This window comes from Eurypyga helias, unplaced genomic scaffold (assembly GCF_000690775.1).
Source record: "Eurypyga helias isolate BGI_N326 unplaced genomic scaffold, ASM69077v1 scaffold2036, whole genome shotgun sequence".
In the NCBI taxonomy this organism is placed as follows: domain Eukaryota; kingdom Metazoa; phylum Chordata; class Aves; order Eurypygiformes; family Eurypygidae; genus Eurypyga; species Eurypyga helias.
This window is the reverse complement of record NW_010258357.1, coordinates 49,562-72,274: the sequence shown is the minus strand read 5'-3', so window position 1 is coordinate 72,274 and position 22,713 is coordinate 49,562. Positions and strand designations below refer to the sequence as shown.

Here is a 22,713-nt window from a genome sequence, read left to right as displayed (position 1 = left end):
CCCAGGTGCAGGACCTTGCACTTATATAATAAATCATTACATATATTACGAAATTGTTGAAAAGTCAACATACAATTTAATTATTGTTTAACCAGAACCTCTTTTCTGATGAAAAGAACTGTTCTCATTCACATTCTGTTAGGAGGATTTAGTGATTACTTACTGACCTGAAAGCCAAATCCATTATTTTTCCCAGAACTGACTCAGGTCAACTGTGCTATATACTATACAGTTCCTATGCTATGTGTACAGCTGTAATTCCCAGCTAGTCAAAGTCCTCCGGTTACTATGTAAGTCCAAGTGAGGCCAAGCATAAATATTATTCGTGTTATTTGATAATACCTGAACTCATAATTAGATAACAATCTTGGAGATTTGCACATAGCACTGTATCCTTTTTCCCCTAAAGTAACTTTATCAGATTTTCTAAAGGCTAAAGTTAACTTAAATAATGTTAAATAACTATTTGTTTCGATAATATCTGAAATATTATCTAACAAAACTATGAATATTACTTAATAATCACTGCTTTTAGCTTATCTAGTTTATCTCAATAATGAAAGCTTTGCCAAATAAAATAAAATAGAAATCATGTTATAGAAAAGCTCTCCATACCTTGTTTACTGCTCACAGACACAACCGAATCAGAACCGTCAAAAAGAACGCTGCCAATAACAGATAATTCAAAATCAGCCCAGAACAAACGTTGACTGAACTGATCAACTACAAGACCTACAAAGAAAATAATGTATATAAGTATGTATATAAATAAGTATATAAAACCTGAAAAAAAATTTTATGTAACTATACATTTTTATACCATTCCTATTCTTGTGAACACAAAGTATGTTGACACTGAAAAAACATGACGGAAACCAGGGGGAATAACATACAACACCTTCTGCTTAAACCTTCCCCTTGAGGCAACTGTGTTCTTTAACTTCCGTTACTTTCCTCTTCCAAGGTCAGTACCTTTTCGAACCCATTATCCTCAGCAGGTAGAGTTATATACCAGGTGGGGATTAAATACAGGATCTAATCCTGTAATTTGCTCTACCAACAAAAATCTATTATGTCCATAGATTTCTTAGCGGTAGCACCTGTGTGACCATGTGTTAAAAATAAGACATTCAGATTTCATAGAGCTTTCCTAGCCTATCCTGTTTCCACAATAATATAATTGTGTTGCTTTTTTTATCACCAATACTTCACAAGTAGTAATTATTACAGAATTAAAACCTAGATTATTTTAATTAAATTAGTGTTACGAGACTTAAACGGCAATATTGACAGATGTATATATTTGCATATATTGGTGGCCTTCTACGATGGGGATACAGTGCTGGTGGATAAGGAAAGAGCAACCGATGTCATCTATGTGGACTTGTGCAAAGCATGTGATACTGGTCCACACAACATCTGGGTCTCCAAATTGGAGAGACATGGATTTGACGGGTGGCCCACTTGCATAAGGAATTGGCTGGATGGTCACACTCAAAGTTGCAGTCAACAGCTCCATGTCTCAGTGGAGACCAGCGATAAATGTCATTCCTCAAGCTCCGTTGATCAGCACCGTTCAACATCTATGTCAGTGGCAATGGATGGTGGGATTGAGTGCACCCTCAGCAAGTTTGCCAGTGATACCAAACTGTGTGGTGTGGTTGACAGAAGGGCTGAGATGCCATCCAGAGGGACCTAGAGAGGCTGGAAAGGTGGGACTGTGCCAACTTCATGAAGCTCAACAAGGCCAAGTGCAAGGTCCTGCACCTGGGCTGGAGCAATCCCAAGCACAAGTACAGGCTGGGCAGAGAATAGATTGAGAGCAGCCCTGAGGGGAAGGACTTGGGGTGCTGGTTAATGAGAAGCTCAAAATAACCCAGCAGTATGCACTGGCAGCCCAGAAAGCCAACCGTATCCTGGGCTGTATCAGAAGTGTGGCCAGCAGGTCAAGGGAGGGGATTCTGCCCCTGTACTCTGCTCTCGTGAGACCCCACCTGGAGTGCTGCGTCCAGCTCTGGGGGCCCCAACATAAGAAGGATATTGTCTGGTTGGACCCAGAGGAGGACCATGAAGGTGATTAGAGGGCTGCAGCTGATCTTCTATAGGGACAGGCTAAGAGAATTGAGGTTGTTCAGCCTGGAGAAGCGATTGCTCTGGGAGACCTCAGAGAAGCATTCCAGTACCTGAAGGGGCTGACAAGAAAGCTGGGCAGGGACTTTTTAGGGCCTGTAGTGACAGGACAAGGGGCAATGGCTTTAAATTGAGATTTAGATTAGACAGAAAGAAGAAATTCTTAAGGGTGAGGGTGGTGAGGCACTGGAACAGGTTTCCAGGAAGCTATGGATGCCCCATCCCTCAAAGTGTTCAAGGCCAAGTTGGATGGGGCTTTGAGCAACGTGGTCTAATGAAAGGTGTCCCTTTCCTTGAAAGGGGGTGAAACTAGATGGTTTTTAAAGTGCCTTCCAACCCAAACCATTCTATGGTTCTATGGAAAGAAACAACAGGAATGAGTGACTGAGAGAATAAATGAGAATAAAAGGTAACATTGTGACTACCCAGCCTCTAGGCAAAAGCTAAATAGTTAAATCAGGCACTCCATGTTTCACAGAGGATGATTAAATGATTAATATGCCATTTTAGGTCATGTCAAAAACTTCAGCCTAAGAAAATATTTTAACTATAATTTAGATCTGAGCTTTTGAAGTTGTGGTGTATCTTTAATAATAATGAGAAAATGTATTTTTCTTCCTATTTATGTAAGTTGGTAAGTCAGAAAAAAAACACATCAAAGGAAATTATACATAACAGCAGAAATTCTCCTCTTAAGGTCATAAATTAATCAGCTACAGATAGATGAGAGGAAGTGAAGTAAGCCTGATGCATAGATCATTGAAGTATGTTTACATTTGCAACTCTGTTAAAACCCTACCTCTTTAAAAGAAACACTCATATGAAAGCATACAGCGAAAGAGAATAACTTCTGGTAAAAGATAATCACAATGTGTCGACTCTGTGATACATGGTATCTGTTAGGGGGAATATTTTAGCAGCAGTCCCCAGTCTCTAGCTTGAAGTTATTCTTTGCATTTTGATAAGAAAATTTAAATATCATGTAATAAATAACTAACATTCTCCATGTATCTTTTATCTTTTACTGTATCAGAGAGAACACAATGTAAAAAAAGTACTTATTGTTGCTTTATACACATAACACTCCTTTGGTAATTTTTATGTAAAACCTGTGAAGTCAGGCCCAAATGCTCAAACTGTTACTCCCTTACTTGAAATTGGAAAGGTAAATTTAGTAATTAAAGAGCAGTGGAACACAGAAGGTCAGTAAAATCATAAACTTCAGCTAAACAATAGTAGGAAGTCTTATTTGGAAGGAAATATTAAAAGGCTTGCACTCTTTATTTTCATTCCTTCTACAAAGACAAGGATCTGTGTGGAATATCTGACAAAAAAAAAAAATAAAAAAAAAAAAAAAGAGACTAAACATCTACTTTCTTCCATGAAGTAAAGGAAGCAAAGCACAGAAGGATGCCACAAAAGTGTATTCAGACAGTAGGTAAAGGAAAATGCAATACTGTGTCACGACATTCTGAAATTCCCTCTTTGCAATGTCTGCTCATCTTTGGTAATTCTGCAAATTTTCTTAATTTTCCTGTAATTCATCCTTGTAAGACGACAGAGGAAACACTCATATGTAAAATATATCAAGGAAAATTTTACGAAGAAAAGCTCTAGCAGGTCTGCTTCTGGTCAGGGAAGCAGTAAGAATTTTTATTTTCAGATAAGTTTGATAAAATTGCTACCTACAGAATTTAGTAATTTCACTAATCCAATATTGATAGTCAAAAAAAAAAAAAGTGTTCAAATTCTTTAGTGATGAAGGAAGTGGTGACTGACTTCAGAGAACATAACCTTGGCAATCAACCAGACTGATAAGAAGAGACAAAAAAAGCACAGTTCCAGCAATTAGAACTAATTCTGCTGATTTGTATATCTGATACGTAACATATATATAAGAAGTTCAGAAAAGAATATGTAATTTGTCTTTCAGTCTGAATAATCAGAAGCTTCCTACTTAATTTACTATTGACTATGTATGTTTGATTTTTACTTAATTAGGAGCATAAGCTTCCTCTTCTCACAGTTTTCCTTATCATTCATATAATTTCTTAAGTTGCTATATTTCCATCTAGTCATGTCAGTAAAGAAAGTGTTTCCTTTAAGGGATGAGTGTAATTTGCACATGCAACACCCTATGTCCACCTCAGCATGGGATTTAACAGTCTGCTAAAGTATTATTACTTGCTGCCGTGATAATGGCAGCTTCTGAGATGCTGAGATATTCAGACAGCATCCCCTTGCAAGCAGCGGAGAGATGGGTACAATGTTGGACAACCCCTAATTTGCAATGCAGTAATAACAAATTATCATTGTAAGCCTGGAGACATCAAATATTGCATGAGAAAATGGGTCATGAACAAATCATTCATGGTTTCAAGACAGGATGCTGCTATTTGAGACAGACACATTTCATTCTGGATTTATCATTTCCTTTGTCATAAAAATTACTTTTATCCTGCCAATGGAGTCTTAATGGTAATTCACAAGATCTCAACATGTACTGTCAAGCTTCAAAATAGTTCTGTAGAATACTGAGATAATTAAGTTGCTGCTTCTTTGAATACTTAAACCTTATTTTATACTATTTTGCAGTGTATTCAGGAAAGTAACTAGAATAGGCTATGAGATTTCATATGCATTCTTAAAAAGTGTGTCTCGCCACTAACTGGTGTTCCCTTAATTGATTCTTCTTGTTCAGAGTTACTGAACAAATCATATTTTAACTGATTATATTTAGTCCTTTGGTGCTGCTTTGTAAAATCATCATGTTAAGCTGTTACAAAAGTACTAGTCATACTAAGTTGTATCATTTGAGAATAGAACTAAGAATTTTGATTAGCAACTGCATATGAATAACCAGAATACATATTTTAACAATACTCTTTTGGCAAACTGAGAAATTGAAATTCAGTCATCTACACTGAGTTAGCAAGTACCACGTAATTAGGAATAATGGATAAACTGTATACCTGTAGGCCTCTGTAAATTCTTTTGAACCAATATCCTTCTCAGTGTACCATCCATAGATGATTCCTCTATATGAGAGCGATCCCCAATAACTGTCCAGTACATCATCCTAAAATGTTGAACACAAAAAACAAACTGGATGACTATGCAGAACCTCAAAACAATTCACTAATATTAAATGACTGTGAACTTTGCAACCTACCTGAAAGATGGGAGATAACTGATCCTGATACAGGTAAATTGAGCAGGAAAGCTCAGTAAACAACTTGGAAAAGTTCAGACATTTGTAGAAACAACTTTATTTCTCTAACTCTACTTTGCATGTTGTTTGAATTACCAAAACAGAATATTGTTGAAACATACGTACCCCTTCTTAGGATTTACAGCAATTGCATATGGTTCCCCTGCCATGCTTGTAAGGAGTCTTGTGCAGTTCGGTCCTTTCAGTTGACCTACATTGATGGAGTATCTCAGGCTAGTCCAGTGAGTTGTATAGTAGCTGAACCAATGCATTCTGGAATGATCAGTCCAATAAATATTTCCAGCAACCCAGTCAACAGCAATGCCCCTAGGTCTTTTGAATTCTGGACACTAAAAGGAACAGATGTTAAAGTCAGATTTACGGAAATGACCTTTCGCAGCAGCTGGTTAGTCAGATTTTTGTAATTTTTTTACAGTTAAGTAACTTTTACCTTTAATATGGTTAAATACTTAAAAACACTGCATTGGAAAGACATGAATTACACCTGTAGGTGATAAGCTCCTAATCAGCTGACAGTTCTATTCAATGTAGAAGAACAAGGCAATGGCTCAAAACTGTTTTCCCAACATTAAGGAAAAGGCACTTAGACATGAACTATTTGAGCTATTGACACTGAAGGAAATATGTTACATACTGTAATTCAAAAGCAAAGGAAAAGGAGGAATTAAGATTGTACAGCTATTATACTCCACGCAGAACTATGGTATAATGTCCCATCCCAAAGCCTTCAGTGGAAGTAGTGCTTGAGACCATCCTGAGGTGTGGCTGCTCAGCAGTCTGCCAAGGACAAATAAAACTACTGCATTTAGAAAACTCTATCCAATGACCTCTGTATTCTGCCCAATATTATTAGGCAATTGTAAAGAAGTGTTTCTCTTCCCTTACTCTTAACTGTTCCTATGTTCCACCACTGATTACAACTAGAGTTAGTGCAATATTCAGCTTCACAGGGAAGAGAGGCTTGACTCATCAGAACTTTAAAATTGTAAACTGTAGCATCTCTATCATGACTTCACAGTTATCTTTAAGGCCTAGATCCCCCAAAATGGTCGTAAATATAGAAGTTCATAATGCAAAGCACAGGAACAAGTTTCCTTAAAGTTTACTATAAGTCCTACAGACAGGAGTAAAATCAGACTACCCATCTAATTCTTACATGAATGCAGCACATCATAAAAAATTCAAGACCCACATGAGCTAAATACATATGCAATTTTTTGCCTGTTTACCTATCATGACATCAAGTTAAATTATGAACAAAAAATATCTATTCCTTGACAAATGCACTAATGGAATGCTACTAAACTACATAACTAAGTATCAAGAAAGAAAATCCTAAAATAACTTTTTTTCCTCAGATGTCAGAGTTCCCTAACACCCCAAGACATTTTTTGACTATTTTCATCATAAAATAAAGGTCATTTCATTCTCTAGGTTAAATAATAGGACTGCAAGGGTGAATTAGGTAGTTTGTCTTTCATAAACCTTTACTTCTGGAAAAATGTCATAGAATGCATCTTCTACAAATAAACAGTACCCTGATTTTATATTTTTATGAATAGCAAAGTAACAAAATAAATCACTGCATTTAAAAACAACGGTATTTATTTACAAACAGGGTCACAGGGATTTTTTTTGTTAAAATAACATATCAATTTTTTAATATGAAATGATTATTGTGGCAGCATACGCTTCCAGAAATATCACCAAAATTTTTTTTTTTTTTTTCAAGAAATGTAACATTTGCATGCAACCACCTCTTTTTTTTCTTTGTTTCATAATCCAAGTAACATTCCTGTAAAGGACAAGAGACACCAAAATGTGGGTATTTGCAGATAAGCAATTCTTCTTAATTCTGGGTATCATTCAGGCACCTTTGTCAAGAAGCCTCTTGCACCTGGTGAACTCCAGTTACTACTTTGGAGACTGCAAGCGTTCACGGCACTGGCCTACAAGGCTGGAAGTAAATATTCTTTAAAAAGGAGAGCAGCTACCACAGACAGCACAGTTCCTTGCCTTTCTTCAGACTGTTCAGGAACCACTGTTTACATTATGACTGAGTTTTTTGGAACCTGGTAAGGACATGATGGGAGTTACCATGCAAAGTGAGAGATGGTTCCCAAAAAGCTGGTAATAGAAGCAGATGAGACAAAGGGACGTCCTAAAAAGATTCTGGAACAAGATTGAGTAACACTGACCCTTTCTCATTCCCCCCAACTATACATGAAGTAAGATCCCAGTAATGCTGGGGTACATATTAAAGATCAAATGAACAAGGAGATAACCAGAAGAAAAGGAAAGCAGCCATCTGGAGTAAGAGATTAAAAAAAAAGAGAATAACAAACACTAGCTGATGCTATGGCATGTAATTCTCAGTTGTGTTCATTAAGTTTCAACCTTGCTACATTATATTTCAGATGTCTTCCGCATCCTCTCATACTGTCTAGGAAAATTACTTACTGTAAATGAGGTTTTACCTAATAGCTTATTTGGATTATGTTAATTTTGAAGAATGATTTTGCATACAGAACAGGGATGAAAATACAGGAGCAAGATCACATTAATATTTTCTTCAGTTATTTTAGCCCACTTCGATGCTAAATATAATGTACTACAACTTACTAGAAAAATTGGGGTCTGAAGCCTAATTGCCTATTACAGTATGGTAGTCTCTGCACAACTACAGACCACAGCAGATTTGAACATCACAACTTGAACTGCTGCCCACTGTAAAACCAGTTTAAAGAATTAAAAAAGAAAAAAAAGACAAATAGAAAACCAAATAGTAATAAACAGAAAGGCTATAGGGAGAGCTTGGATTTGGAAACCATTTTGATTTATGGTATATTACAGGAAAACTTTCAACCCCTAAAGCTGAGTTTGGAGAAAATATGTTACACATGCAAGAGGAACCCATCACCTTGAAATGCTTAGCACTTTAATACAGGGAAGACGAAATGACAAATCTAATTTACATCATAAGCCCATGTGAAGCAATATTTTCTCTATTTAGTTTACAGACGTGTATGGTACAGCGTTGCTATACCAAAAAAAAAAAAAAGTTGCTTAAAATATCTTCATTCAAAATAATGTTATCTAATGATACATTACTAGAACAGTAAAAATAAATGAGAAACAATAAAGCTAGAAAGCTTTCAGACTTTTTCTTGCAGAAACAGAAAACTTTCCTCAACAGACAAGCACCCCAGTAGATGCAATGGTTCTCCAAACTACCATTTGTAATACGTAAGTATCATCATTTAAAAAAATCCCAGCTGATTCCAGAAAGAGATGCTCTCCTAAGTGCATAAAGTTCATCCATACAGAGCTATAACTTCAAAGTAAACCCATAAATTATTGCTATTTAGAGAAAACAGGATGGAAATTGTTTCCACTCACAGTGATACACTGATTTTTACTGGGCTACGAGGCAAACATTGGGAATATATACATGGCTGCATCAACAAGGGTGGTTAAGGGTCCTTGTTAAGCTTTCAGAACAGAGGGGCTGGTGCAAGCTCCTAATATACTGACTGGATACATTACAAAACCTATGTTTTTCTTCCTATGATATGGTACAATTATTTTAATGTTCAGCTTTGTGTCCTCTTCCATGAAAAACAGCACTTGAGTTTAAGTGGCGAGTCACTCTGTGTTGAATATTCACCTCAGATAACTTATACATCTCTCTCCAAGGATTATGCCAGTAAACAGCTGCACCAGTTATCACCAATTCACTTATACCGTCTTAAATCGATTGGAATGCAATCCTCTTCTGCATCCGTCAATAAACTCTGAAGAGTTGATATTTACTATTTCCTTTAATGCTTAAAAAGTACAAAGCCTAAACCCCTTTCCTCAGAAAAATACGAGAGATACTTAAAGTTATTCTCTGAGGAAGGCTCTTGATATGCTAATTCCATGGAGTAATTTCAGTTGAGATGGATTTTTGCATTAATGTAATTACCTGGAAATGCAGGTGACTTTGTTCAAGTTTACTGTCCTGATTTACATATTAAAGTTTAGATATAAAAGCTCTGACGTAACCTTTGAAAACTTATCCATTAAAAAACTTGGGTTAAAATTAAGGAATTCTCAATCTTTTCAAAACCAAATTTAAGTGACAATATTAAAGCAACACTGTAAAACCAATTAACCTGCTGATCACTTATATGTAAGGCAGTAATATTTGAGTATTAATGACATAACGCTGTGAAAATATTCTGAATAGTTTAGCACAATGAGAAGTAAATGCTTCGCAAACATAAATGAAATGTGTCCAACATATATTCAGATACAGTCTCTGCATTTTCCACATAGTGGTTTGTAAAGCAGCTTTGTATGGCTTGTATCAAGCATGTTCATGAGCACCTACCTGAACCGAAGAGACAAGGGAAAAAGGTGTATAAAGAAATACAGAATTTAAATAATTCTGAATTAAGAGGAAGTCACTAGAAAGTATGCATGCATACCAGTGAAACTGAGCTACGAAAAGCAAAAAGCATTTCAGCACATCAGAAAAATAGTAGTAATTTTAATAATATTTTGTCTTTATTAGTTTAAACAGGGTGACAATGTCAAAGCAGCTACAAAAATTTTGACCCCTGGACTATGAAGAAGTCTCAAGGAAGATTATGTTCAAATTTAATGGATATGTAAGATCCATTAGAGAATTTGTGGGTGGGTCAGCAGACTACACTTATCCTTGCAGAAGGCATCTGCATATTAACCAAACAAGCAATAAAATAAATAAGAACAAAAACCCACAACACTGTAATTTCCCAATTTCACTTTACAAGTTAGTTATTTTTCTAATAATGAACCTGGTACAGAGACATGTCTATCAGGATTTCTGAGGCACTGGTATCTGCCACATTTAAATGAGAAAAATGTCACAGTCGAATGACTCCACATCTTCAATACATACTTCGGTTCTCAAACAAGCCACCCCAAAACTCAAATGACATACCTGACCTAAGAAAAACTTTTGACTTTGGATCTACTTTACATACACTTTCTGTCAACAAAATGTAGACCCTCTTGTGCTGAGCAGGTGGATGTGCTGTATTTTAACCACCCTTCCCAGATTCATGCCATCACAGACACGAGGTATCTTCAGTGTCCACTGGCGTCTACATCCCCAGGCCTTTTGCCCTGCTGGCATCAAAGATCAGGAATGTCACTGGTTTGAAAAAGAAATATTCTTTGATGAAAGGTACTTAGAAGTGATTTCAGAAGTGTGAGAGCTGAATGATAGATGAAAGGTTAGTCTACTAGTGCTACTGCTGTTTACTCTACTGGGTATATAGAAGTATTTCTGTGATGTAAGGTCATCAGTGTTACCTCTCCTAAGTTTAAGGAATTAGCCAGGCGTTATTTCTAACCTGATCTATTACTGGCCACAAAAAAATTAAAAAATCTCCTCTGTCACCAACTTACAAAAATGAAAAACACCAGAAAGCCAAAAAAAGCCAACCTAAATTTACAGTATTACAGAAGCACCAGTGTGAAGATCACAATGTTGTCTTCATATCAGCACTAACAATTCCTTAAGAATTCTGTAGAAATGTGTTGGATAAAATGAGTATCAATCTATATTTATTTTATTTTCAAGTAAGGACTTGAAACTACCCTAGATTACAAAAATCCACACTTCTGTTGTAAAGTACAAAATTATATTTATGCTTATTCAAAAAAAGTTGAACAATGCAGTTCAAAATATAAAGGAATAAATACTTATTATTCTAATTCTTAAATATTCGTCATAGGTTTGCCAATATTATTGTTTAAATGGTCAATATAGGAATCAAGCTTGTCTTTAGCCTATCTACATTTTCTGTTTTCCAAGGATTTGAAATTCATGCCTTTCTTGAAAGGCATCTATACATCTATTATATCCTCTTTCTCTCTTAAAAAACATCAGTTATACAGTCTTTCTAAATACTGGTTATTTATCTGCAGAAAACCTTTTAAAATACCCTAGTTATACAGCCTCGACGACATCTGACAGTCTTGAATCAAAAGGCATTAGTAGACATATATATAATTTGAATAAAATCACTCTCAGATATTTTCATTTACTAAATCAGCACGTTATTGTAGACAATCAGAACAGAAAAGTAAATAAAAATAAATTTATATCATGTAATCTTTGAGTTTGATCACTTACTATCAAGCCACTATTACTTTGCCTTCTCTCTCTGTCGTGAAGTTTTCTGTAGAAAATCCCTCCTGGATTAAACTGTGTACTCCAAACAATCATGTCCCCTTGAAAATACGCATCCATTCCAGTTATCCTTGAATTATGTTCAATATGTGATATTTGCTGATGAACATCACTGTAGTTGAATGGATATGCAAAACCCAGGATGTCAGTGTCATTAGCAACATAGAGAACTTGATCTTCAGTGCCTAGGGATTATTATAATGAAACAAAAATAAGGTAAACGTCAACTAATATAAAATCAGTGTTTTTCACAAATAGTTTTTTAGTGTTTATCTGATATAATTTCTTATGTTAAAATTACGTTCTGACTGTTGAAGATGGCAAAAACATTCCCACTCTGGGCAATAAATGCAACTCTTCATACTCTAATACCCTTATATTTTACTTCAGTGCTCTCCAAGCTCTCACTATGATACCTAAGACTATACTTAGTAGGAGCAGGTAATGTAAGAATTTGAACACTTTACGCAGTACACAAGAATAGGGGATATTATACATTAAGCCAATATGAATTACTACTTATAAGCTTGTTGTGTCTAGAGGGTCCTAAATTTATATATTAAAGGAACACTAAGTTGCCAATAGGCATTATTTTAAATTGTTTAATTGGAATTTAGAAGTGGAATGATCCTATCTTTAGTGAAGTCAGTGAAGTTTTGCAATTGACTGCAACATGAGCAAGCTGGACCAAAGCTGCTATGGAAGGTGTGCAGTTGTCTCTTATCTTCTCATTTCAGACAGTGCACATTTCTGGATACTCGTGAAACGGAGGTATTCATGGATACCTAGTTACCATCTTGATTCAGATGTTGTAAAGTATGTTATTCATAAGAAAATGCTCTCTAGTATCTATTCATTAAGTTTTGAGAAAGTTTCCAATTTGCTGGATACATTAAAGTACATTTGCAATTTTTATAGTTTTCCAATTCGTATCACATTAATCCATAGAGAATCAACTTATAATAAAGTCTGTCCAACATATTTCTTCCTTGCGACTATGAAATATAAAAAAAAAATCATTTGTTCTTTCATTCCTCCTAAATGCAAAAAGAAAGAGGAGTTCCATTAAATCAAGCATCAATGAAGGAAAGAGGGAAACATTAACTCTATTATAATGGAAATGAGGCTCACGACAAATTCAGATGTAGGATAATGATTCCCAGATTTTTGAATTATAACCCCTGTTTCTATAATAATAAGCTACTCTCCTCAATTAGTAACCTTGTTTGTTCTCATGTCATAATCTTTAGTAATAGGCAATGATGCTACATTCTGATAGAGTCCTCGTAAACCATAGAGGAAATTACTAATGACTCACTCATATGGTCTTCCCATGGTATGTTTGCTCCATGGAAATGTGAGCAAAACGTGTGAGAAACCTGATTATCACCACCTAACTCCCCAGAATGGATGCACCTACATTACTGACTGGTGCACTACAAAAAGAAGAACTGGAATTTAAATGATACAACCTCATTCTGCACTGAAGACTCCAAGTGTGGGTATAAGTCAAATTCAGACCAGAATCTCACTGAGTTGCAGGTGAGATGTTGTGATCATACTTTCAGTTATTCAGATAAAGATCCGTAAAGACTATGTTAACTTTACTCAGGCAGCTGGATTATTGCTTGTTTCATTTCTAAAAGTATTTAACAGTTATCATAATGCCCAAACTGAATTATTACCTCCAGTTTGTGCAATATCGCTGCCTTACGAAAGGCAGACATAACATCAATGACTGCCTATTTCCCTACCTTCACTGGACCATGGTCTAGGCAGTTGATTTATGAGGATTATATTCTTAGGTGACTACTCTTAGAAAAACTCCACCTACATAGCTTCTGTAAGATTTCTTAACAAGACAAAGCAAAACATGTTAACTCCAAATAATACTAACTTTATTCCTAAAGTTCTAAAACACATTTCTATGAAAGAGTTGATCCTTCTCTAAAGCTTCTAAAGCTTCACTAGAATACTTACATGCTTGCTAATTTATAATCTCTATTTTACTTATTTGTGTATATCCTTTTGTAAATAGAGACAGCCGGACTTGGAAATGGACTTTCTTATTAAGTATGTTCATTTATATGGTAAGAAGTGCTAAGAATTTACTGCTTACCAAATTGAAAGGTAAATCTGAGCGGTTTGAGAATTATGTACCAACCATGTACATAACAAATGATTTAGTACTATATTTTGAATTTTACAGCCTTACCTTTTGCTATGCAGCTGCTATTCCTCTCCTTATAATTTTTCTCGCATGCACATTTGTATGACCCCTTAATATTATTGCAGTGTTGGGAGCACGTACCAAATACCATACATTCATTGACATCTGTGAGGAAAATAATTGTAATTTATATACTTAGACTTTAATACACTATTATTTAATGTTTGTAAAATCAAGGAACAAGAGATGAACAAAAGGAACTTGTAAGCATTCATGCATCTTGCAACTGTAAGAAAAAGCCTGCAACTGTCCCTAATGTTATTCCTTCTGTTATCAAAATATCTCAGAATGGTATTTTATATTGTTTCTCCATAACTTCTATAGCAACCCATTATCATTAGAGTTTGAAATCAACTGTGAGAATGAAAAATGTCTGTTACCATTGTCTCCATCATACCTACCTCTGGTACAGTCAAAACTACATGATTACCCCTTACTGGAAAAGCTCTTGTGTATACCTTTTTCTTAAGAGCCAAACACTAAAGATTTGTATGCAAGTATATATTCACTTTGACACTCCCTTTGAAGTGATCTCCACTTTTTCTGTAAGCTACTGCTCACCAGTGAGAAAATGAATTCACAAACCATTCTTAGGGAAGATAGATTTATTTTATCTTTTATGATCAACTCTTTCATTATAACAATTATGTATTTTTTGCTGACCAGTGTGGCACCATATATATTAACACTACGTTTTCTGAGGAGTTGTACTTTCAATCTGTTTATTTTTACTTACATTTTGTTTAAGTATCTTTGCATCGTCGTTATTTTCAGCATCTCAAAATTTTCTCATATACCAACTTGAATGCCAACCACAATTGTTCAGTTAAATAATGTACTAGACCTTAAATCACTCATTGACCCCTTAAATTATAAAATCATTTAATGATCTGACCTGAACCTTTCAATATTCACAACCAATGTTAATCTTTGACAACTTTTCCAGGTACAACGCATATATCTAAATCTTGTAAAAACTTTCAGCTCCTTTTCTTGATTTCTTAATCCCATAGCTATGAAAGTTTTTACTCTGTGGAAAAAGTATGTGATACATATCTCTTTTCTCCAGCACAGTAACTTGACTATGCAGTTGATTTTTAATACTTTACAGGAAGGGATGACGGAAAAGATCTGTACCTTCACACTGTCTATTCCTCTTGTTTCTCTGAAATCCAGGTTTACACTGACACAGTAGGGACGTTTTTGTTTGATTACAGTATGCATCATCTCCACAAGGATTCACATTATCTTCACATGTATATTCAGTGACACCTATACACAAACAAAATGTCTAAAAACCCATGAATAAATCTATTTAAAGTGTTAAGAGATTGAAAATAACAACAATAAATTTAAAAAAAAATCACATTTCTGTTAGAAGAGTATCAGATGAATTTTGAACAAATGTTTGAACTCTTTTTTAAAAACTAAAAAAACCCCACTTAATTAACTTCTGTGTTGTTGAGTAGGTTTTGCATGGATGACAGCCTCAGTTAATTATTTCTTTTCTGCTAGAACCACAAAAACATATTTGGTCAGCCAAACTCACTTATTTTGCAGTCTTGCTCATCTGAACCATCTCCACAGTCATCAAACCAATCGCACTGTAGCTCCATTGGAATACATTTCTTATCATCACAAGCAAACTCATCTTTTCTACATGGTCTTGCTTTATATGTGATTTTATCTATATAATTACAAATTAATAGTGAAAAATAAATCAGTATTTAAGATTCTTAGATTATTTTAGACACAAACAAATGGGAATGACCACAAAGCATTAAGCAACAGGAAATTATTTCAAGCTTAATTTATTTCAATTTCAAATGCTGATCTGCTAAACTCCAGTTATAATCTTTATGGAAGAACAAGCAGATCTCTGTAACAAAGTTTGCCTTCAAGTTGTTTTCTTTGATTTGAATGCCCTGAAAGGTAGTATCACCTACCACAGTGATCTTCGTCCGAGTTATCACCACAGTCATCAACCTCATTGCAAATCTGCTCAGGTCGCAGACAAACCCTGTTGTTTCTACATCTGTACGGCCTTGTTGGAGGGCATGGAAACTTTACTGTATATTAAAAAAAACAATGAACCAGCTATTACCCAGCTAGTATTCTTGAACCTTCTTTAACACCTCCTTATCAAAGCATTATCAGACATGGGAACACAGCTGCACTTGACACATGAATGGTACTTGATTTTAACTTCTGGTACCTAATGGAATAACACTTCAACAATGTTTACAGTATAAGTTCTTCATCTAGGGAATGAAATAATTTTGTGTCATAATTAAGGGTAATAACATTTCTTTTTGAGAATCAGTAAATGTGGCAGGAATAAACCAAAGGAAGTAGGAAGTTTAATGATGACCAGTATTTCAATGTAAAAGTAACTTTTTCCCATCTGCGCTTTTCATACAAAAAAGATTAATTTCTCACAAATATCTTATCTGAAATCATATGAATAGCAATAACAACAGAAAAACATATCCCACATTTCAAGCTATAAGTAAAATAAAGAAAACTTAGATGCATGTGTCCTCACATATTTAAGTATGTTACATGTCATTTTCTGCTTTATTGCATGAAAAGCACTGAAAAAATGTAATGACATACCACACATTTCAGGAAGTTCATCAGAATTATCTCCACAGTCATCTTCGCCATCACAAATCCAAAAGTGTAATTTGCAGAGGGAATTGTTGCACAAAAATTCATCAGCTCTACATATATTTCCTCCTTGAAGGATAAAAAGAAGACAGAAAAAACCCCCAGAAAAACAGAAAGGAAAGAACGTCAATTTTTGATAAAAGCAGCACAGCCACTTATCACATACCATCTGCAGAGAATGACACACATAACGACATGGACAAATCCCAAATGAAAGGGTTGGAAAGGCAGATGGAAATCTCTTTCTTGACCATACACTTCTTTCACTTTCTTTTCATGACTGTTAGCTATCAATTACTTATTTGGCCTGCCTAGAAAGGGCAGTTATCAAAGACACTGACAGCTCACCAGTTAGGAAGGAGATGCTTAAACTCTCTTTCTGTCTGTAACTTCCCTTGGTGATGCTGCCTTTCAGAAAAGGCCTGGCTGGGTACATCAGCAATTAGTACTATCAGAGAATGGTATAAACCAGAAGACAGGAATATGTTCAATCTTGTGAAAGGCCTCTACAGTCCAGGCTTGCTTCACATGAATTTCTGATCCTCCACAAATTCCTACTCCCGCTCTCTGAGCCACAAATTGTGTTCAGAAGAGACAAAGTGATTGCAGTCCCTTAGCCATGAGGTAGCACCTTTTTCTTTTCCTGAGGCGTAATAGTCTTGGCCAGGCTTGTAACATCCCCATCAACTACGTAATTAGGGAAGATCCAGTCATGTAGGCACAGGGTAGATAAGACTAAGTGACCTCTAAGTCTCTTCCTTTTTGTAACTTCTGAAATTTCTCATTAGGATATTTATCGAACACAGAATGCAGCAAGAATAAATTCTTCAGCTTTAAGTTGGAGGGCTGAAGCTTTAAAAATCAGTTTAAGTTGGATCCAGTTTCAATGTGAGGCAGTAAGAAGGCATTTTGATTCAAAATTATGATTAAATTCAAACAGTACTAATCAAGGAAGTTATGGAAACTTCTTGAAATTAATTTTCCATGGAACACATTTCTATAGTAACTGGATTTTCAGTTCCCGGAGAAGTGCAGAGTATAAAAGAAATAAGGCTGTGTATCTGCAGAGGAGGAAACAATGAAATTTTATATGATAACACCAAAACTCTCACTGTGGCTTACCTCCATGCATTACATCCGCCCTAATAGTTAGATGGGGCTCCAGCGGCTTTTTACTTATTCATTCAGTGCCCTGTTCACACCCCATTAAAATCAACAGAAAGCTTTCTTTTGCTATAAAAGGTTCAGAATAGTTTAATTTTTTTTTTTTCCGGAAAATTAATTTGCATGACATACCCTCTGTGCAAGAGGGCACAGGGAACTCTCACAGTTACTAAATGCAATTCACTCCCATTGCAAATAGAACTTAGGAACATTAACAGAAAATAGTCTTTATTATTATCCAAGCAAAAACATATAAAATTCAAGTATTCTTCATGATGAAACACATGAATATAAATAATTGTGTGTGTAATCACAATATACCCATAATTCTAGTTGTATAATAAGATTGAAAAGAGCTATGTTTATAAATATGCACAGTGGGCTACAGATAAATATTGTGGAGATTGTTTTAGCATGTTGTAGAATAAAACTCCATTTGTGTTTGCAGTATTTCCAAAGAGGAAAAAATTAGTTATCAGTAAGATAAACTGGCATTTTTTTCATGTGATTGCTCTGCCTGTCATAATTCCTTTATAGAATAGATTTCTGTAACAGAAATCATAATTGTGACATAAAAACAAAGTATTATAGCAATAACCAACTAGGCAAAAGGCTTCTTATTGCATTATAAGCAATTTGCAGTTCACAGAAGCTCCATTATGCTATCCAAAGAATAATGTGGGCTTCAGATACAATAAGCACGTTACTACTTACTTACACTGCATTGGGTTTTAAAGAGATACAGTCCAGATATTTTAAAAGCAGTTTTAAAACGGACTAGAAGTTTTTTTACAACTTTGTTATCTCAGTCTTCTTAAAACAGTTCATTCTTCAACACTTGTGGATATGATATTTTTCTCTTTGCATCTAAATATCTCTGGAAGATTCTTCCCATGTTCATAATTTTCTGGTCTTTCTTTCAAAATTAATAATTTCATATTTTTTTTTCATAGTGGTAAGTGTTGATTAACAGATTTACAACAAAACAAGGGATGGATGTTTTACTCCACAATTGCTTGCTTCATCTGATTATTATCATTTATTTTTGTACGTCATTATGCCTTTGAAGTTATACACATCAACTGACTGTAGATGACTAATACACACAACTTACCACTTCAAAAGAAAAAAAAAAAATCAGGGGAAAACATGAATCTGACAAAATGATGAGTAAAATTTTGCTTTTTAAAATGATTTTTTTCATTTGAGTGAGAAGTTCTGTGTTTGTGACAATTACTGATTTACTACATTTACTAAGAATCCTGTGCAGTTACACTGCTCCTGTCTGGTAGCTGAAAAAAGGATCAGTTTAAAAAAAATCAGAAATAAAGACTTTTGCATGGTCTTACCCTCATCAGGAATACTATGGAGAACTTGTTTAATAATGTTTAATTTTGCATATATCTATGTGTGGGTATGTATGTATACATACATAAGTGTTTAGCTTCATGTCAATCAACTCTCTCTAAGGAGAGCAAAAATTCAAATTGTGGTTTAATGGGTTCTGGTTAGTTTCAGCATTTCTTCTCCATGGAAATAAAGAGAAAACTGGGATTTTAAGATTACTTCTTCAGCAATTTTTCATTATATTGCATGGTTTTGTAATTTACTGTTGCCTATAAAACTGTAAACTAACTGGACTTATTACCAATTTTTCTGATGAGAAAGAATATGCTTCTTATAACAACATAACCTTTTGGTCTTTGGGGAAGGAAATGCAACAAAGGCACAATGAGCTGGAGTTACAAACAATCTAAGTTTTGCTTCGTCCTGCAAATCGCTTGTGAAGCTGCTAAACCGGATTTGTTGAAAGAGGTCACAGAGCTTCATTTCATGACTCGGAACGGCCACGGTACCACTAACTCACAACGTGTGTGAATACAAAACCCAGCAAAGCAAGCCTTTTAAGGAAAGTGTCTCTCACCTTGGTCACAGTTGTCTTCGTCACTGCCATCCACACAGTCATGGATCCCATCACAAAGCCATCTGACAGGGATACAGTAGGCCTTATTTTTGCATCGAAACTGATCTTCTTTACATTCTGTTACACAATCCATCTGTGTGAATACAGATGTGAACTGAGCATTACTGAATTACAACAGCAACATACCTAAGACAAACCTGATCAAATTTACCAACACTTTTTTATTGCCCTAAGTATTTATTACAATAAAGACATCCCTGACAATGAAATATGCAGTTTAAATATTTACTGAAGTCCAATTGAAATTTTAACCATGTTATATATGTTCTGATATTACTTATTTATTTTGCTTAATATTAGCAATAGAACCAATGGCTGAATTTACATTTCTAGTCAACCGCCTTAAGAGAACCAACCCTGGACATGAGCACAGTCTGTGCAATCTGGCTCATTTGCATGTTGATTAGGAGTAGAAACCTCCCTTGTAACCATGCTCAGGTTTTGACGCAGAGGAAACAAATCTGACTGCTCCAAAAGGTGGCCACAGGGCAAACAAACATAATGTAGTGTAACTACCAGGGAACCAAAACCATGGGGCTCAGTTACCTGACAGGGTTCAATGGATGAAGAAACCCCCCACCATCTTCCTTTTTAATTATTTTCAGATCTGAAATTGTTAACAAATTTCATGTCTGAGGGTAGGGAGGGGGGAAAGAAAAAAAATCAAAGGAAATTTGTCAGCTACCTCATCAGATCCATCAGCACAGTCATACTCTCCATTGCACTTCAAAGATGCCGAAATACAGCCTCCACTTGCACACACGTACTCACTTGAAGAGCAGGTTGGAGATGCTGGTTACAAACACATATTTCAGCATTAAGAAAAAGACAATTTATAAATAAGTTGCTTTATAATTTAATGTTTTCATTGAGTTAACATAGTGAGCAAAGATGTATTTGCAGCTGACCAGACCTTTTCCAAACATCTGTAAACTACAATAAAATATCTGACAAAACCGAATTGTTGAAACCTAAGTAAATTGTATAATGCTAGTGAAAAGATCTTTGCATTTTTCTATACAGTAGTAAGGAAATAAAACAACAACAAAATAATAATTTGCTAGAGAAACTGTTTGCATAAGGACCACTAAAAATTTTATGTGCACCACAAAGCAAAAAATCCTCAGAGACACTTTAAAACATGCCAAGAATTACTGTTCTTTTCAGAGCAGAATTTTATAAGCTGAGTATACACTATCAAATTCTATTTCAATATAATTAAATTAAATACCTTTGCCACAACAAGCTTCATACTGAATAGCTGTATATAAGTAGGTTTTACAAACCAGACATAGTATGACACAATGATATGCATTCAAAAGCAAAACTATTTCAGACTTATTTGCACTCCTCCCCTACTCCTAGTGCACAAAGAATCTTGATTTGTTGATTTAGTTTCTCCTCGTTCATTCTGATTTATTCCATGCTTCATTTTAGTCCTCATCAATATTTAAAAACAATACCTGGTTCACAATTTTTCTCGTCATCCCCAAGTTTGCAGTCTTCATGACCATCACATCTCCATTTTGCTGATATGCACTGACCATTGGAACACTGGAACTGATCTCTTGAACAGCCTGTTTCACAATACCTCTGGTACAATAAAACAATGTGCATACGAGTTGGAAAGCTTATATTAAACTTTGCTAAATATACAGCTAAATCAAAGAAGTTACAGCCTATACTCCTTCATACTATGACATACATTAATGCCCTGTGAAATAAAATGTATTTGTAGATATTCCAGAAAGGTGGTTTGAACCCTCTAAGCATGTAGGAAGCATCTGAGGTCCAGCACTGGCAGGAAAGGAGAAGGGACAGGAAAGAACAGAAAAACAGCAAAGCATTTTCCAGTGAGCTTCTGCTACAAAAGAGTCTACATTGTTTCCTCAAATAAACCCACAAACCAAACTAAACTAAACCCCTTCTGTGTGCAGAAAGTTTGGTTCCACAACCACGACACAAAATACATCCAGGATAGGAAGAGGTCCTGATCACAGCTGTGCCAAAAATATGTAGACTATGGTTAAATAGGATTTTATTTTATTTGTGTGTTTTCTTAAGATATTTCAGTAGGTTTCGTTTTTTATTTACTGAAGACATTTGCACGTATGGATTCATGTGTAGAATTCTCATTGCTGATATTTAAAAATATTTATATGTGGGAATTTATTTTCAAAAAAACCCCGACTACTACAGCTACTAATTTTCTAAAGAAATATTTTTCCTGGAAGAAGCCTACCTCATCTGAGCCATCTGCACAGTCGTAGTCTCCATCACACCAGAACCTCGCTGAAACACAGTCTCCATTTGCACAAAGAAAGTCTTTCAAAGTACATGTTTGAGGCTCTGAATAAAGAAAATAACAACCCTAGGTTTATTAGCATTTCCATAAAATATTTTACACATATAAATCCCCAATCCATCTGACTATGACAAAGTCAAAACCACTAACTTGCAAACTATAAGGTTCTGGTTTTTCTGTAGGATTTTCTTTCATAACATATTATAACTAAATTTTGGTTAAATATAGTAAGATAGTAATGAAACCACTTTAATTTCAGTTCTATCAAGTTTCTTTGGCAAATTATGTGATGCTGATTATACAAATATGATTTATTTAGTGCATATATGCTATTACATGTCAATATAATAGAAAACAGGAAAGAAAAATTAAGGATAAGGATGGAATTTTCTAGTAATTTTAGGGAAAACAGAAGGGGGATGTTAGAAAAAATATAATCTAAGGACTTTACAGATAGATAGGAGACAGTAAAGATTGGAAGGTAACTGGGATATTTTGTGATAAATGGGTATATTGTTCTACTCCCTGGCAAGAAACAAAACATGGGGAGGTCTGAAGTCATTATAAAAGGTGGACACAATAAAGATGAAGAACAGACACAAAATTAATTCAAGGTAGAGGCAAATCAAACAGGAGAAAGTCTCTGTAGGGAGTGATGGAGTGATCCGGAGAAGGTGAGATCGACTGTTTTGGCATATTTACTCCACTGTCTGCACAGCTCTGCACTTTTGCTATTGCTGTCACAGAAAACACTAGAAGGGGGACCAGTGTG

The 22,713-nt window shown here is 35.1% G+C and overlaps 1 protein-coding gene across 1 annotated transcript in view; it reads right to left on the bottom strand.

Moving 5' to 3' along the window:
- Positions 1–615: 615 nt before the first annotated feature.
- LOC104511599 (low-density lipoprotein receptor-related protein 1B-like) overlaps positions 616–22,713 on the bottom strand; it is a gene marked incomplete at both ends in the record, with an annotated part of 70,691 nt that continues 48,593 nt past the window's right edge. The window contains 13 exons of the mRNA XM_010154286.1: positions 616–732; positions 5,103–5,209; positions 5,468–5,691; positions 11,532–11,773; positions 13,804–13,923; positions 14,956–15,090; positions 15,368–15,505; positions 15,765–15,887; positions 16,435–16,557; positions 19,577–19,709; positions 20,322–20,428; positions 21,100–21,229; positions 21,879–21,985. Of these exons, the coding sequence (XP_010152588.1) occupies positions 616–732; positions 5,103–5,209; positions 5,468–5,691; positions 11,532–11,773; positions 13,804–13,923; positions 14,956–15,090; positions 15,368–15,505; positions 15,765–15,887; positions 16,435–16,557; positions 19,577–19,709; positions 20,322–20,428; positions 21,100–21,229; positions 21,879–21,985 (1,806 nt within the window). The remainder of the gene's footprint in view (positions 733–5,102; positions 5,210–5,467; positions 5,692–11,531; positions 11,774–13,803; positions 13,924–14,955; positions 15,091–15,367; positions 15,506–15,764; positions 15,888–16,434; positions 16,558–19,576; positions 19,710–20,321; positions 20,429–21,099; positions 21,230–21,878; positions 21,986–22,713) is intronic.